Source organism: Uloborus diversus, chromosome 6 (genome assembly GCF_026930045.1).
Source record: "Uloborus diversus isolate 005 chromosome 6, Udiv.v.3.1, whole genome shotgun sequence".
Lineage (NCBI taxonomy): Eukaryota > Metazoa > Arthropoda > Arachnida > Araneae > Uloboridae > Uloborus > Uloborus diversus.
The window spans coordinates 86,487,126-86,506,456 of NC_072736.1; the positions used below are offsets into that span (position 1 = coordinate 86,487,126).

Here is a 19,331-nt window from a genome sequence, read left to right on the forward strand (position 1 = left end):
TCAAAAGTTGGTCCAAGTTTTTTGCCTCCAATGTCTATATAGATAAAAGGACACAATAATGGAGTTAGTTAAGGCAGGGACTTTTCTCAATCTTTGTCAGGTTGAACACTTAAGCGTGATTCAGACAGCGTCCGCACACCACGTTCGCCACGTAAAGAGGACAGACCTACGTTTTCCGAAAAGGGAGAAGCATTCATACATTGCGAACGCGAGAAAAGCACATGTCAGTACTCTCACACAATAGAGGGAGCGCGCTCATCTCATGGAGACCAATGAAATGCGACTCCTAACTCTACGCACGTCAGATATCTGGCTTCTCGTCCCGTCGACGGACCCCGTACAATACGGCTTGCTGTCATGGCAACGCAGAACGAAAACCGGTTTTGCGGAGAAAAAAGCGGAGCTCAATGGGCGTACGAACGCAATCTGAATGTTACTTAACAGTCTCCAAAAAACGCCAAGAATCAGTCCCCCCCCCCCCTTCCAGCACCGATGATAATGGTCAGCAAAAAAACAGAATTTAATTTTTCTGATGGACATTTATTTTTGCTGTGATAAGCTAAATCTAAATAAAGAGAGAGAGAGAGATAGAAATAAAGAAGTTTAAACGGGTAAAAAAAAATAGGAAAGTAGTTTAATTCTTTTTCTGTCATGGCGTGGGGCCCCCAGAAGCGCGGGGCCCGTAGCATTTGCTACTTCTGCTCCATAGCTAATCCGACCCTCCAGCTACGCTACTGAAACAAGTAGAAAGAATTTATTATCATTTCGTTTCGACTTCAAATTGATTAAAGGCTTGTATTTGTTATTTAGTGATTAGAAAGTGTGGATATTTCGAAATAACTTTCCCTGAAAAAAGAGCCAATTTTATCACGTCTGTTCGCCTTATCAGCAGCTTCAAGTCTGAAGTTAAACTCAGCGCTTGCGAACTACGAACCAAAGCATTATAAGCCGATTGGCTTGAAAGTGGCGCATGCGCATAAAAAGTTTGGGTTTGCGGCGTAGCTTCTTGGAAGCTGTTGACGATTGTTAGAGCACATGGACGGAATGAATGGCTAGTGAGTTATCTATGGTGTTTTTGGATTAAGAATTATTTCTATCTTATTCTGTGGTTTGACAAGATGTCAGGTACGTTCATATTGTTTTAAATATATAAATGCTTTGTTCTGATGTAATTGAAAAGTTGAAGCATAGTATTTGTGTAGTGTTGTTGTTGTTGTCGTGTCCAAAGAAGTGCAGAGTGATGTTTTGTGTAATTGCTACACTTTTTGTGTGTTTAATTTTTTCTGGCACCCAAAGATGCAAGCGTGGGGGTGTAATCCCCCAGAACCCAAGTGGGAATCTAGCTGGGTGCATATGGATCCCCCCCCCCTTATATGCCATCAAAGGTAGCCTAAACAGTGTTACGGGGCCTTATATTTCGAAAACTTTGATCTAGACCTCCTATTTTAACCCAAATATGACATTTATGACACCCCCTCCTTCCGATAATGATCTGCCTTGCAGAACCCTTTGTTTTAAGTCAAATTGCCAATTATAGTACACTATTTTATATACATGCAGAGGTGCCCACACCCTAAGAGCAAGGGTGCAATCCCCCTTAATATCAACGATCCCCCCCAAATGAAAAACACCTCACCCCCTAAAAATTTCAATGGCGCAATCTGCACCATGACCCCCCCCCCTCAAATGGACACCCCTGCACGTGTAAGGTTTGTTATGAGGTTTGACCAACTCCCCCCCCCCCTACAAGTTCTGGCTGCGCTAATGCCTGTACCTCTTTTAGGGGGGGGGGAGTAGTCGGTGCTGCCATAGCAGGCCCTTCATTTAAAATTTTTCCAAGTGTGAAGGGGGGTGGGAGAGGCAAAGGGTTGTGTTCAACACATTTTATATTGAAAAAAATAACAAAATACGTACAAAAATGCTCAATAACATCATATTTCCAAAAAACAGGGGGTCAACCCCTCCCCATATCGCCCAAATGACTGGTTGGCCATGTAAAAAAAGCGACTGTACTGTACCTAGTGCCTACAATAAAACTGAAAAACTCTGTATTAACATTATCTTATCAACTTATTAGAAAAAGTAAACAGGATACTTGTTCAGTAGCGTCTTGGTCCACAAAACACACGTGTCTGCTGGTGAGGGGACTTTTTCGTTCCACAAAGTGTATCATGTAAATATCTTTCTAATTCACCAAAGTTGTGTAGAAACCTTGGCGTAAAGGAGGGTAGTAAAATAGACTCGATTGAATAAGAGTAAAACGAGACAAAGTACATTGATAGAATGATCGACGCGTCAAAATGCATCGCATTCTTTTTCTTCCCCCTGTCCACTGCCGTGCAGCACGTTGACAGTTTATTCAGTCGCCAGTTTTTTGAAATAATGGCCACTTTACTTTTACTCAATCAGCTAAAAGATTTTTTTTTACTATTTATTTTAATTTGCAGTTCTAAATAGGGTAGAGTGGGGCATGTTGAAACATTGGAGTTCGCAGATATTGAAAAAGAAAGAAAATCGTGGAAAGTTTTAATTAATGTGTATATTAAGATAAGGCATGCCAGACGTTCCGGCTTGCAGACAAAATCCCGGTGTCCCGACGGTTTACTTCACGTCCCAGTAAAAGATTAATTTGATTAGACGACTAAAATAGTCTAATAATTGTGAAGTATTATTTGAATTACTTTTTCATTTGTAACATTGACTTGTAAAATTAATATCTAACTTGTGAGGACTTTCATAACAATATTAAAACTAAAAAAGATTTTCTTAAAAAAGTCCAAACCAATGAAAAGTACAAGTAAATATGCTTATTTTTTTGTATTAATCATTCAAAGTGTTCCTTCTTACTAAAATAACTTATATTTTTATTTTTGTATGAAGGAAATAAAATGTTCGAATTTATCTGCTTATGTCATCTATTATTACTCCTGTTTTAGGTTCATAATTAGTAAACTTTTATCCATAGCATGGATAATGAACTACCCTCTTTAACACTAAAAACCAGCCAGGGTTCTGTACTCTTTTGAATAGTCACAACCCTGAGGGGGGGGGGGGGCACTTCGGTGACCCGGTTGAACATTTCAGAAATCTGGCAAGACTAATTAAAAACAGCTATTATCCATGTTGTTTTTTGGACTGTGGGTCTTAAATATTTTCGGGCAGTTACATATTTATAATTTGAAGCAAGGTAAGTAAATTTTTCATATTCTTTGAAATATTGATTTATTTTTCAAGCATAATATTTATAGATTAATTTTCATATTCCTTGAAAATGAGGCTGTTAAATGATAATAATAGAAACTTTTATATGCAGCCACAGCTATGTTAGGTCAAAAATGAGACCTGTCATTTGGACGATCAGAAGAGAAGAGGTCAATTGACCCCCTGCATTTTAACAACATGATGTAATTGTTTATTTTGCATGTATTTTGATGTTTTTTCGTTCCTCGCCGAGGCGAAAACTTGATTCTTCTGCTCATGCGCGCCCGAGCCAATTCGGCGTTCTGAGTGGTCACGTCGGAATCCACTTGACTTTGATTTCAGCGTTACGTCGGTGAGCGACGTCGAAGATCGTCGATTCACTTCTAGGAAACCAAGGCTTAAACTAACAGATAAACTGCAGTCTAGTGGGGAGTTTGTTGGAACACTTTGGATGGGGCGTTTGTTTACGATAGGGTGTAAATAATAATTTTTAAATTTCATTGATGAAATATTTGTTCCCGGGTTTCTCCGATCGAGATTAACTTGATTCAAACCAATTGCTTTAAAAAGAGAGAAAACAAAGAGTTATTGACATGAATCAAAAGTTAAATTTTTAAAGTGAAGAAGAAATCTCGTGAAATTCTATTGTATTTTAAGTGAAAGCAATGTTGGAATCTTATTTTTTATGTAAAATAACAGACACGTCACTCCAGGGGTGCCCTCCAAGAGCAAGAGCGTACCCCCTAAATATCGCGAAGACCCCCCCCCCCCCCAAAAAAGAAAAACAAGAGCCCACTCAAAATGTAAAAAATACCCCTCAAAACAATCCCCATAAAATTTTCAATGGCGGCAGTTTGCGCCATGACCTCCCCCCCTCTAGGTGAGCACCCGTACGTCACTCAGAAGCAGATGATTATTGAGGAAGATTGCATGTTAAATTGTGTCTCAAATGGCCTCACAATGTTCCAACATGCCTCATGGTAGGTCTGTTGTGTGCGCTCCCCCTAGAGAGGCACAGAATTATTGTAAGGGGCTTTCCATAAATGATTTCCATTGATGGCCTTTTGCAACATATTTGCCCCCCCCCCCCGCCCCCACCTTTTCCCTTCCTGTCCCCTTGTCACATGCCACGTTATGTAACAAACACATTGTTACAAAAAATACTTTTCATCAACTAAAATGTGTGATGTCACACTATTTGCTATCTTTTCTCTCCCCCTTGTCACAAACTGACACAATTTATGAACTTCCTCCCCCTTCAAAGCGTGACACTATGTGTGGACAACAGGGTTCGCGATATATATCACTCGATATATATCCAGTATTTATTTTGAAAACATGATATTTTAATATTTTTGATATTTATTTTTTCAACTACGTTATTTTCAATATAAAAGTTAGATTGTCATAGTAATATTGTTCATTTATTAATGAAAATAACCAAAAAGTTATGCACTATATTTTTATGATGCATTCCCTAAAATAGAATATTTCGTTCTTCACAAAAAAGTTCAAGCAACTTATAGAAAGCAATTTTATGAAAATGAAACATTTCCCCTTCTAGCTGCCAATAAGGAAAAAAAAATTATTTTCACTGTTCAGCTAGCAATTCTGAATTTAAGTTTTTGTTTACCACACGTTTAATGAGTTTTGAGCGACTGAGAATTTTGATTTGCGAACTTATGGTGCCACTCATGATGATAGTTGTTTGACGCATACTCGTTAAAAAATCGATTACCGATCATGTAAAAGATTCGACTACAGATGGAAAAGTTATTTATAATTTAGGGGAGGGGGAGAGAGAAACAGTCGGCATGGGACAAAGGTGTCGCCCACAAATGATATAATGCTTAGAGGGGGGTCAGGTGGGGTTTGTGAAATTATGAGTGTGACTACGAGGAGAAAGGGGGTTACAAAAAGTGTGACATCACAAATGTTTTCTCACAATATGTTTATGTAATATAACGTGACAAGTGGAGGAAAGGGGGTAAGCTAAAGTGTTACACTCTGTGAAAAAAGTGGGGAGCGGGTGGGGGGGGGGGGGGTCATACATCTTGAAAAAAAAGTATGACATTTTTTAACAGCCCGAATTGCACGCGTAAACGAATCAAGGATCGAAAACGGTGGAAATTACTTGCATACAAGAATCAAGTCTTTTAAATTTATTTAAAAACAATGGAAAATCTATTTTCGACGATAGTAGAGCACATTATGCACATAGGCCAGGATTTACATGAACTGCGTACAGATTTTTTTCCCCCTGCAAACAAGCAAACTTGATCATAATATCACACAAATGGAAACAAGTTGTTCCTGTTTTTTTAACGGTTGGGGGGGGGGGGGGATTTCGATCCAAGGTTTCACCTGTGCTAAGATATGCTTCAAATATTTCCCAATAGCATTTGCAAAAGTATAGTATGTTTCAGTTTTTAAAAGTGATTTTCAGTGACATAATGTCTAGCTGGAGAAAATCTTTCAAGATATTTACGAGTCATTGTCATGAAAGTAATTAATGTGCACACCACTTTTCTGTGAGAATAACTGTAATACTACTTATAATTATCGCCTTAATAACAAGATGCAAAAAATTAAAGGCAATTTTTTTTTAAATTCAGAAATGACTATTTTTACTTTGTAAAAAAAATATCAAATCATAATTTTTTAAATTTTTAATGAAGAATTGAAAGGATTTCTAGTGCATATTTGCCTGCGTGTTTCAGTGATTTTTGAGTGCATGTACTGCTAGCTGTACTTATCAGTGAAAAAAAGGGAATTTCCCTCCGTAGCGAGCAGAACTTACTCGTTGGCAATTTGATAAGAGTTCTTAACAGTGATCCCACAATCGAAACTTGATAATAATTTAATCACGTTTCCCTCATATTTCAGTATAAATGTCAATGTCGAAAAATTATTACAGTAATTTCATTTCTTTTTCACAAATTAGGATTGCATCTTGCAGTGAGAAATTCAGGGGTGCCCATCCCCCCCAAGCTCAATGGCGCAAATTCCCCCCAGCCCCAAATTTTCCCGCTTTCGAATGGGGTGACACATAAGTTTTTAGAGTGTAATTTCTAGTCAAATTCAAGGAAGGGGGGAAGCGCTAACAAACTGAAATATTGTTGGATTGTGTGACCCATCTTGCTTGCCTTCCCAAATTTTACAATGTAGTCCTTGTGTAAACAAATTTTAGGTACCCCTGAATTTCGCAACACCTTTTTTTCTTTTTTCAAACGTATGAATAGTTACAGGGAGAGTGGATTCAACTTTCTGGCTTGGGATGGAGTCATTACTAGATGTATACAATATGAATCTTGAAACGAAAATTTATTGCCAGTTTGATGGGGGGTCTGGGGGTTTCTCCCCCGGAAAATTTTCGAAATTGTAGTTTTAAAACTACAGTTTTAGACGATCTCTGGTGATGTTAGGGGGATACATGGTTTGATGTTCCCTTCCCAGTAATTTTCCAATACTGAAACTTTAAAAGCGCAACTGTAGATAGTCAACGTTGTGTTGAGGAGGGCTCTCCTTTGTTTTCAAGTTTTAGTTCTAAGGACGCAGTTTTAGACTATCTGTGGTAATGTTAAGGGAAAAAAGATATCCTAGGGCTTGCTCCAGGGAAATTTTTAAAATTAAAAGTCTTAAAAACGCTATCTATGGTTGGGGGGAAAGCGGTTTTCTGAAATTGAAGCTCTAAAATCGCAATCATAGCCGACCTTTGTGATGTTAAGAGAAAAAAAAGTTTTCGGAAGCTCTGCCGAAGTTTTCTCGAAATTGAAGCCCTGAAAACCAATTTTAAGACGATTTTTCAATAATGTTGATGAGAGTGAGGGAGGGGGGTCGGGAGAGGGGTGCTCCACTTAAATTTTCAAACTTGTAGCTTTAAAAACGCAGTTTTGATAGATCTTTATAATGGTAGTGGAAAGTGGATTTCGGTGCCATTCCCCCGCCAATTTTTTGAAATGGATACTCCAAAAACGCATTTCTAGGCTAGTGTGATCGTGTTAAAGAAAGAGGGGGGAATCAGGGGCTCTCTCCTATAAATTTTTCAAAATTGCAGTACTAAAAACTCAGTTTTAGATGACTGATGATAAAGAGGGTATTATTCTGGTATTACAGTACGGGCTGTTACAGTTTTCCAAAATTGAAGTCGCATAGCCAAAAAAGATGGATCACACACACTGTGACAGATATTTTTCGGAAATCCTCAAAAATGGATTCAGAGCTCGAGAGTTTTAACGAATCCAATATCCTTCTACACGTATTAGATATAGAAGAAAGTAAATATGATTTACGAAAAATAATTTAAACACCTTAGGAACAGAATGTTCTGCTTCTATCAACAAAAACCAACATCACTGAAAGTTTTAATAAAAATCATCTAATGATAAATTGAAACAGTCAGTTTAAAAATGGTAGAGAAGATAAAAGTGAAATGTGTGTGTGAAAAATTCTTCATAAGCTTAAGCTAGTTAATGAAGAAAATATATTAATTGTCGATTGGAGGGAGAAAAAATGTGTTTTCCGCAAACTTCAAAACTAGTTCATAAAAATTGTTAAATGAATCAACGAAAGGACTAGGGCATACTGGTTAGAATTATTACAAACAATAAAACATTTTAGACCATTATCCCTCTTATCACTGTCACACGTATTCATCATGCAAAATTGTGCTTCTTCCAGAAAATTTATGAAAAACTGAAAAGAAATCAAATTCGGACACCAATTCTATATCGTCTGTGATGTTCCCCTCATTGAAAAAGAGACACGGTCATTAAATTTTGGAAAGGAGTACCAGAGCCGTCGCTAAGTCAAAAAAACTGGAGGGGGTTTACGATTTTGGCGGCTCCTTGTTTCCAACGCATTTTCCAATATGCAGAAAGAGATGATTTGGCTTCTGGTTTAGCAGATACAGTCACATTACTAGACCTTTTAGTGCTAGCAATAAAAATTTAATCGTAAGAATAATATTCAATCAGAATTAGGGGGTGTCGGAGCGCTACCTTCTTGCATTATTTTGAAATTGAAGACATAAAAACGCAGTTTTAGACTATATTTTAAGTTTGGGAGGAGGTCCAGGATAGCCTCTCCCGATATTTTTTCCAGATTTAAGTTCCGAACACAATCGTACGTTATATTTATGTTCAGAAGAGGGAGTCGGGGGGGGGGGGGGGCTGCCCCCTTCGGAATTTTTAAGATTCTTAATCGAAAAACAGTTTTAGACAATCTATGGTGATGTTAAGGAAGGAAGATCGGGGTCATCGTTCAATAATTTTTCATAAACTTCAATGACGCATTCCCAATTGTGAATTATTTCTGATTGTGACAAGTAAAGGGGGGTCCGGGAACTCATTCCCGGGAAAAATTTGAAAATTGTAGTTCGAAAAATGCAATTTTAGACCATCTATGGTGATATTAAGGAAAAGAGAGATGCTCCCCCCCCCCCTCCGAAATGTTTTGAAATTTTGAAGCATTAGAAACGAGATTGTAGACTTTCTTTTGTTAAAATTTAGTGCACCGCCAGTTTTTTTATAAGTAAAGCTCCGAAAACGTAATTTAAGCTAACCATCGATGAAAGGGGAGGGGGGAGTTTTGAAAGGGGTCGCGATCGGAAATGTTTCGTGATTGAAGCACTAAAAGCGAGATTTAAGATATTTTTCGATGATGTTGAAGAGAGGGGGGGGGGGGGGGGCAGTCTCTCGAAAAATTTTGGATCTGTTGAAACCGCAGTTTAAAAATTTTTAGGCAATGTTAATGGGTGGAGAGATTCGGAGTCCTCCCCTGTCAAATGTTCAAAATTGAAATTCAACTAACGCAATCGTAGACGATTTTAAGTACTGTAGAAGGTTTTGGAGATCTTCTCCGAAAAATTTTCTGAATTGAAACCTTAACAATGAAATTTTTGAGGATCTTCGGTAATGTTTGGAGGACGACAGTTTTGGGAAACCTAAGGGAGTTTTTTTTTAACATTACTGCCCAAAAGACGAAATTTATTCGGCCTTGAATGATGATTAATGGAGAGGGTGTTTCTCGGAGGTTAAGTTGGGAGCAAGCACTCTCACGGTTTTTCGAAATTGCAGTCTTAAATACTCAGGTGTAGGCCATCTTTAATAACGTTATGGTAAGGGATGGGGTTTGAGAACGTTTTCCCGGGATTTTTTCAAAGCCTAAGTTTTAAAAACTCACTTCCAGCCCAGCTTTGGGGACGTAAAAAGAAGGGTTTGGAGTTCCCCACTTTTCCTTTCAGTTTGGCTACGTCCCTCCTATCTTCATTGTAAATTTTAATTATTGATAAACATATTGTGGTAATACAGTGAAACCTCCCAATAGCGGACAGTCAAGGGACTAGAAGTTTTGTCCGTTATTGGGAGGTGTCCGCTATTAGGAGGAACTACTTAATTTACCTTTTTCAAAATGGGCTGTTGTTCCCTTTTTAGAACACAATCGAAACAATTGCGAAAGGTTTACTACATTTTACGTCAAGTGTAATTAATCTGTTTTTTCTTAATAAAGGTATACTGACAGCACACACTTGTCTTAAAAAGCATCTAATCAATTAAAGTAATCAGTTAAAACAGTTTGACATCTCTTTTTTGCATTACGAACGGCGGCGATTCGGCGGAGCAACCCCCCCCCCCCCCCCCACCACACACTTTTTATGGTTAATTTATTTATTTTATCTCGAGTATCACTATTGCATGATGCATAGTTGGCAATATGACCTTGAATATGGGCAAATCTTTTTCATATATCTAAAAATTAAACAACCCAACGAAACCACGGCGCCATAAAGCCGACTACTACCGGCGCCGGTCTGCTCAATTGCATCTCCCGAGAGCCCCAGTTAGAAAAAGCACCCAGTTTCCCATTTTTTATCTTAACTTTTGAATAGTTATTGTGTACAAAATTCATTAAAATCTTAAGAAAAACGTACGTTAATTGTTAGACTGACATCAGTTTTCACTTATCTGCTTCAATACTCTCAAAACTAGCCGTTACAAAATTATGACTTTTATTTTCTTTTCCATTTTTTGCTGCCCGCAAAAAGTACCATGCCTTTTAGTTCTTTTTTTTTCTGCCCCCATCTTTTAAGCCCCAATCGCTGCCTCTGCCCATTACCACCCTTTTAATTCCAAGAAACAGTGATAAATAAATGCCGGGGGGGGGGGGGAATATCAGTTGTGGAGGATGAAAAGCTTTGTAATGCAAGCAGTTACTAAGATATTCTGTGAAAAGAAAAAAAAAACCGGAAGTGCTACGATCGCAAGGGAAATTTTTTGTGAAATAAACTGTCCGTTATTCGGAGTGTCCGTTATTCAGAGTGAATTACATAGAATGCCCTATATTGAGGGACTGGGACTTGCAAAAATGTCCGTTAATTAGAGGTGTCCGTTATTCGGGAGTGTCCGTTAAGGGAGGTTTCACTGTATTTTCTTCCAATTTTTCTTTGCCAAACATGGTTATTTGCTTGGATTTTTCCATAGTAAAGTTTTCAATTTCCCGCCTAATATTTTTGTTTTCCTGCAATACAAACGTTTGTGGCCTTAGAAAAAGGACTTTTAACATTTTGAACGCAGGTGGTAATTTTCAGCGATACCTTAGGTCTCTATTCCACTTCATCTTATTTTAAATGTGCCTCCCGCATCTCTTGATCAAGCTTTGATTTACTTACGATTTTTACATTCAAACATTTAGAATTTTTGGTGTGAGTATTCATTACAATACATTGAATCTCTCTTTGCATTTAACTGTTTCTATCTCTCTCTTTATTTCAAATTTATTTCGGCGACCTATACATTTTTCTCCACTTAGCAATTATTTTCAGGACAACATTTTTCTTCAAAAAAAAAAAAAAACATATGGGAATGTTTCGGCGACCCCTATCCTATGGGCTGCCCTAATGAAGCTGCCCTATTTATGGTTTTTTTCCCTCTGTCTCTCTCTTTAAACTGAAGAACTAAATGAAGCATGGTTTTGTATAACCAGGGCCGCCGAGAGACAAGGCGTGCACCATGTTAGTTTTGTCGCCGGTCCTCCCTCCCATTTTGCTAATTTTACTCTATGTACAATACTTTAATTTGAGTCGAGCCCATACTTTCCGACTACAGACATACACACTCTGCGGCGTAGTCAAGTGTACTGCACAGAATACTTTTTTTTTTGTTTTTGCGTTAGTGAAAGTTTTTGAAGCTTACATTTCCGCGGTCCTTACTTAGATACTCTTAATAAAAGAGAATCATGGATGTTCCTAAATTGTATTTTAAGATTACATTTTCTATTCAAATTTTACAAAAATACTTTTTGTCACTATTATTTCGATTGTTCATTTATAATAACTATTTTCATTTTAAAAAACAACGAAGAGTTTTCCTTTTTCTTCGTTAGTTGCATCGCTAAAATGAAATATGCGGCCCCACTTCTGAAAAAATGGGGGGGGGGGGGAGGGGGAGGGTGGTGCTACGGCGATGGCCCTGAAGAGTACGCGTGAAAAAAGTATTATTAATGCATCTATTTCTTGCTGAATGTGTTAAAATATTTTTTCATTCCGAAGTTCAAACATTCATTTTCTAACGAAAAAAAAACCTTCTGGAAAAAAATCCCCCCCCCAAAAATTTTGATGGCACAACTTGCGCCATAATCCCCCCCTGTGGGCACCCCTGGAGAAATTAGAGGAACTTGATTCTGACAGGAGTTCAACAATCATTAACCAGAAATTTTGCTGGTTTTTTTTCATTTTTTTTTCCTTCTTTCGAGGCGTGAAAAAACTCCTTGGCATTGTACTTGACGATTTGCAACTGTACTTCATCTAAAATTTGAGCCACACATTACTGCTGCCGCCTTGAAGTTATTATTGTCTTGGAGGAATGGGTTGTTTCCTTCAGTCAAAAGTACTTACTTTTTGTCACTGAAATTGATAGAATAACCCCCCCCCCCAAAAAAAAAAAAAAAAAACATGGACCCAGAAAATTCTTTCATTTTCCCAACAGTTATTTTTTAATTAATTTTTAAACTGTCCGATTTTGCAAACAAGGCGTGATCTTGATGACGTCACAAATGATGCTCTTTGGCGCATTTTGTACCGCGTTTTCCACGTTATGATAATCAAGAAGCGAATTGAAATTGCGCTGTACTACTCTACGCTTGCTAGCAACCATATCCTTGCCAATACACGTGAGTAAAGATGCGAATTAAATATTTTGCTCTGTGAATGGCAACACAGAACGGCATCTCATCATTTGTGATGTCATCCACGAGAAATGTAAAAAATGAAAGCGCATCGATTTAAGTAAGTTTAGATCCTATGTTTTTAAGCATGTTCTTTCAGAAAAAAATTCTTTTAAAATTTTGGAAACTACCCCATTTCAAATTGGTGGATAAATATCGATTAGAATATGTGCCTTTATCGATCCTTTGTCTTATTCAGAAAATGAGTATTTAGTGGCGAAAGAAGAATCAAAAGAAAAAGTTAAAAATTCGTTGTTACCGGAAAAACTTCTCAGAAGTAGTAAAAGCAATTACCAGAATTTTACGATGAACAAATGGGAAAAACTGCAGCAGGAGCAGTTTAACATTTACACAGGCATAGAAAAATATTACACTCCCCATTGGTCAGATGAACGGCAGTATCTGCAGATATTTTAAGAAACGCGTTTTGGATTCCGTTTCCGTACTAACAATTAGTGATGTTCCGGATATCCGTATCCGTAACCGCGGATATACGAGGGAAAATAAAGATCTGTATCCGTATCTGTATCCGTTACTTTTTTGACGGATCTTAACTGGCGGTGTATTTCATGTATTTCTGCTCTAGCCCTGGCTAAATGGCGGTAATTTACTGAATATAAGGTATCATTTCCGAGGCCAATTTGTACCCTCTGTCGCAAAAAGGAAGGGATAATAAGTTTTAAAAATATGTATATGTGTGTCTATTTGTGGTATCATAGCTCCTAAACAGATAAACCGATTTTGATAGTTCTTTTTTTTCGTTCAAAAGCTGACTTGATTGAAAGTGGGCTTAGATTAGCCTCGTTTTTGTAGAACTTTAATTACCGAAGAATCGAAGATATTAAAAGCCAACTTAACATTTTTCACAATTATGGTAGTAAAAACTTACCGTACGTTAAAAATATTGGAGCTAATTGAAAGAACGAAGTTTTCTGCGTTTTATATTTATTTGGAACTTCCAAGTTATATACAGTAGGAGCTATAATCTTAAGTAAATTCTAAATGCAATTCTAAGCCTTTATACGCGTGATTGGTAGAGATTTCATAGTCGGAAAACAAGAAGAAAAAGCTCAATGATTTAAAATTTCTATCTGCTGTCAGTTCATATTTGTTAACAATGTGTGTTCTGAACCGCGAAATTCATCTTCATATAAGGTCGGCCCTCAGGGACGTTTTTTTTTTAAATATTGGTTTTTGTTATGTATTTGGGGTTTGTGTTATTCTTCATTTTGGTTTCTCTAGGCATCCTTCAAAAAAAGTGATACTAAATTCTCTATTTACTGATTGTAAAGGTGTTCCCGGCTCTGCTATTCCGTCGGTCGGGATAAGTTGGTTGGAATGGGTCAGCGCTACATTTATGCTGAAAAAAAAAATGCAAAAAAAAAAAAAAAAATCTAGCATGTCTAGAAGCAACTTTACACTCTTGCTCCTGTATCCTACATCTAACGAGCAAGCTAAAAATAATTTTTCATATTCTGCTTAAGCATTAATGCAAAGCTGACCCATTCCTTCCAACTCTCCTTCAATTTTAACGGAGATTTCTTTAAAGAGTAAATCATAGTATTGATTATATTTTCGCCGTAGATGACATTTTTTGAAGAGACAGTGTTATTATTTCGACGGGAATACCTTCCGTAACAAATTTTGCACTTGGATAGTTGAATTGGGTTAAAAAAAAAAGAGAGATCCGTATCCGCAGATCTTGACATTAAAGATCCGTATCCGTATCCGCGGATCTACTTTTTTAACGATTCGGCACATCACTACTAACAATAGGAAAGTGTTGAAATAAGACGTTTTTTTTTCCGCTCTTCTTTTGCAGAGGAAACCTAGTAAGCAAGCTTGTGCAGCAAAGCTAACGCATAATAGATGAGAAAAAATTCAAACAAAATGGAAAATTTGCAATTACTGCCCTTTACCTGCCCCCGGCACAGGGACGGATGCAAGGGGAAGGGCGATGTGGCCGATCGCCCCCCTACTTGAGTCGAGGTGCAGGAACGCTCCCACGGCATTTTATACTAAAGACAAAAAAAAAAAAAAAAAATATTTGACTATCTTCAATAGTTTTTTGAAAAAGCGGACTCTCCCTCTTGTTATCTTGAAAATGTAATTGTAACATACAGTGGCTCCCAAAAGTGTTCGTACACTTACGACTTTCAATGAAATAGGACTCTATCCATTAGTTAGAATTAATATTTCGGAATAGGTATTTAATTATAAGATCTATGATCATTTTTCAACAAAAATACATGAAATTTTTTAAAAAAAATATTAAAACCTAATTTTTTAAAAATCAAAAACCAAAAAGTGCCGGAAATTACATCTCACAAAAGTCTTCGTACACTTTAAAAAATGTCTACATATTGAATAATCTAACTTTTTATTAAGTTAGTATTTAGTAGAATATCATACAGTATCAACAACACCTTTTAAACGTCTGGAAATAGAATTCATTCTTTTTTCTTTCTTTCTTTTTTTTTTTTTTTTTTTGCGTAACTTCTGAGTAAGTGCTCAACTACACTTCGAGTCTTACTGTTTCTAGCTGTATTTTCGTTTTAAAGCCGTATTTTCGTAATCTAGCCTCCAGATATCTCTAAATATGTTACATTAAGTTTAAATCTGGAGATTGAAGGGATATTTTCTAAACTCTAGGTCAATTTTTGAGGCGCTAGACGCAAACGTTGAAAACCGTGAGCATATTATCGTTATCTTAAAAAAAAAAAAAAAAAAAGTTGTTTCCGATAACCGAATTTTTGGCTAAGAGTTTAAAATTGGTTTTTAAAATATTTAAATGAACAACATTATTCATTATTTCATCAAAAAATTCCAAACTATCAAGTCCTGATGCTGATATGCACCCTCACACTAGAACACATTCACAGTCCTGATTAACTGGTCAAACTCAGTTCTTAAGATTAAATTCCTAATATTTTCTTCTATTCACAGATTTGAACGGTATATTCAATTGGCCAGGAAATTTTATTTTTAATTCCATCCCCTTTTTGTTTATAGGGGTCTAAATATGTCATTTTCGTCATTTTTCCGATTTTTGAAGGGCTGTAATCTATAAAGGGTGCACAAATACACAGCAAATCCTGTATTTGGTTGAATTGTTGAATTATACAACAATTCAACCAAAAATGTTGAATTTTTCTTCATTTGTAAGTAAGACGTAATGCCAAAACATTTTGAGCTTATTTATCATTGATTTTGCGACGAAAAACGTTAAGCTTTCTGTTTTTCGCACGACCAAGAAAATTTCTGCGTGAAGAGGTCCCATTTAATCTAGCTAATCAGAGAATTTGGCGAACAATTTAAGGTGAAAATTAAATATAAAAAGTTTCATTTATCTCTGCAGAAACCTTTACAGCACTCAAATGTGTATTTTTCATAATTTTTTTAACTGTAAATCTCCGATCACGCTTTGTCAACTTTACCGGTTGACCTTTTCTTACCTTGTTTTCGGACCAGTTCTTATATTTGAAGCATTTTATCAAGCACTTTACTATAGAATGGAATAAATTAACTAATTTAGAGACATTTCAAACCAATTTACCGCTACTGCGAGGAAAAAAAATCAAATTTCGAATGGTGTTTGTGGTTTTTTCCGAATACCAGTCATTTTAAAGTAATAAGCACAATATTAGGGAATAAATTAACAAAAAATTAAAGCCAAATGACTTTTAAGGGTCCACACAATGCAAAAATAATAAAAAAACGACATATGATAATTTTAATTATGAATTTATTCGAAAATATGTGAGTGTACGATGACTTTTGTGGCGTATCATTTCTCTGTCTCTTCGTTTTTTGACCCATTTCAAAAAGAAAATCCGTCAATATTTCGAAAAAACTACAGGGTTTTATTTAGAATGACGAAGGAATGATGTGAAAAAATATTGGACTTCATATTCGAATTCAGTTTCGCGTTATTTTGGTTTTACTAAAAAATTTCAAAGTGTACGAAGACTTTTGGGAGCCACTGTATATCTGAACACTTAAGTGATAGGGATCGGAACTTTGCACACAAGAAGTTTTCAAAGTTCCAAAAACTAAGTTTTAGACGATGTAAGATGATAATAAATAGGGTTCAGGCGCTCTTCCCAGGAAAGTTTTAAAAATTGAAGCCCAAAAAAAAAAAAAAAAGAATTATAGGACTCCTTTGATGACGTTAAGGTAGGAGATGGGATTTAGTACTTTCCTTCGGAATTTTCTAGAAAATTAAGCCGCCCCCCCCAAAAAAAGAAATGAGGCGATCTTTCATGGTTTGGGGGGGGGGCGGAAGTTTTGTGATTTTTTAAAAAGGTAAGGATCTGAAATCAATCGCCCTTTCCTTGAATAGTTTCTGGATCCGTCCTTACGCCCGACAATATACTAGTAAACTAACATCCCATAGCATGCGCCCAGTTTACGATCCTATTTATGTTCGAACAACTATGGGTTATTCCATGCGAAATGAGCAAATCAGCTGTAGCTGACATGTCACAGATTTCAATGAAAATTTTTATTTAGGTAAACCATACATATCTATGAGGGAATGCAAAGTATGGAAGTTTAAAAACTGTTGCTTTGTTATTGAAATTAGAAGTTGATGCTTACGCTAAGCCTAAATTTTCAGAGTCCATTGCTACCACTTTGTGACTCAATAACTCCATAAGTTATAAACGTACACTTAAAAAATAAATATTTCTGCATTCTATAACAAATTCTCTATCGAGAAAGAGCAAAGTAAAGTTTATTCGGATCTTTTTTTGAATCTGAGATATTAACAAAGATTGAAATTTTGCCAATTTACTTCAGATTTTAAATCACTCTTCTAGCTCTTTTAACGAAAAAATAATAGTAAAAATGATTCAGATGGAAAAACTATCTATAACTAACTACCTGCTCTAATTTAGTAACTGTTTATGAATTTCTTGATGACGAAATTATACTTTAAAAATTCGAAAATTTCCAAAATTTTCATTTTTTCCTCTGTTTCAGATTTTTTTTTGAAGATGAGGGAATGCTCTAAATTTACTCAATTTTTTTTACGTAACATATTGAAGTGTCTTTTAGATGCTACTAAATTTTAATCGTTGGTATCAGCGTATTTTTGTTACTAGAGTAACTTGAACTAAGGTAAAATTTCATTAGTTACTTCTTTTTATTTTGTAAGTTTAGCAAAACTAACCATTTCTTTCGTGTTTCATTTTCTCAAAAGCATGTTTATGAAGTACAGTCTGAAATGTACATTTTTTTAATTGAAATAAATGTTAGTTTTACTTGCTTTTGCATCATTTAGTCGTTTATCTAATTCTTTGAATTTCACATAAGGGTCAATCCATACAGTATAAACTACTCATTCATGTTCAAATATTTCTAAGTTATCAAATTAAAATAATTATTTTGAAAATTACAATATGTTTTTTCAGTATAAGGTATTATATAGGGCACAATATACGTAATTTAAGAAGGTGCCATGACGTTTTCACACTTTTGCTTTCTGTTTTAGTGTGTGAATTGACTAGCAAAAGTGCTTAATTTCAAAGACCTGTATCTTTTTTACAAACCAAATACAAAAAACTATGTATAACATGTATAGTACTTGAACGGAATATTCAATTGGCCAGGAAATTTTATTTTTAATTCCATCCCCTTTTTGTTTATAGGGGTCTAAATATGTCATTTTCGTCATTTTTCCGATTTTTGAAGGGCTGTAATCTATAAAGGGTGCACAAATACACAGCAACAGTTATATGCTCTTTTTAGCATGGTTCCAGTGATTCGTTTTTGTCGTATTTCATTTTGTGTTTCCGTCCCCTACGTGAGTTATCCCGCTTTGAAATGAGTAAAATTTTTACATTTGGTCTTGAAATTTAACCTGTTGCCATTATTTTAATTATTAACTTACAGCTACGTAACTCAACATGAAAGACTATCAACTTATGCACTTTTACATCAAAGCATTAAATTAACTGTCATAAATGTAATTCAAATAGATATCGGTCAAAATGCAAAGGTCTCTTTTTGACTACGAAAATCACTTTTGATGACCTCTAAAAAATCAAAGGTCCTGTTGAGAGAAAAAATAAAAGTGGTTTTAAAAATATTTCATATGCAGCTTTTAGAAATATAAATTTCAAAAAAAAAAAAAATAAAAATGGTCGAGCGCACCCATCCGTCGAACCTGTATGAATTGACTCAGAAAACAAAAAAAAAAAAAAAAAAAAAAAAAAAAAAAAAAAAAAACTATTTTTCTGAATTTTATTTTACGTTTGGAAATCAAAAACCAATTTCCAGTTTCTTCAAGCAAATAGTAGAAACACAGCTCTATATTCTTGTAAAATTTTAAAGTTGTCTGAATTTTCCCTCATTTGAATTTTTGTATGTATGTGAAGGGGAAAATCATCATTTTACAAAATGTCACTAAGTTTAAAACTGATTTTGAAGACAAAGGAGTTAAAATACAACTTCAAAAGTAAGGTATTTCTTTTATGATACTTAGCACATTATTGAGTATTAATTTCATCAAAGCTAATGCATTCCTTAAAGATTGAGATTAAAAAATAAAATGCTTAATTATGAGAAAATTGAAATATTTTCAGTTTTTGAAACTCGGTTAAAAGTTAACTATAATAACTTTGAAAATTTTACTGATATCAGATAAATTTCCCTACTCCATAGATTGCAAAAACATATAACTTTTATGTTTTCATTAAATAGTTAATAAGATACAAGCCTTCAAATGTGCAATATTTAGCATTTATGAGAATGCTGTTCAATTTGACCAATTTTCAATCGCATGTAACTAGTCAAATAAAAAATTTTAAGCAAAAATATTTTAGATATTTTTATATAGGCATAAAAGGAACCTGTATACCAAATTTCATAAAAATCTGTTACCATGCGGCCACCACTTTTTTGGG

At 35.5% G+C, this 19,331-nt stretch overlaps 1 protein-coding gene across 1 annotated transcript in view; it reads left to right on the forward strand.

Annotated features, from left to right (window-relative positions):
- The first annotated feature begins 1,013 nt into the window (after positions 1–1,013).
- The window catches only part of LOC129224464 (uncharacterized), a 48,077-nt gene continuing 29,759 nt past the window's right edge, over positions 1,014–19,331 (forward strand). Inside the window, exon 1 of the mRNA XM_054858917.1 lies at positions 1,014–1,125. Coding sequence (XP_054714892.1) covers positions 1,119–1,125 — 7 coding nt within the window. The 5' untranslated portion in view covers positions 1,014–1,118. The remainder of the gene's footprint in view (positions 1,126–19,331) is intronic.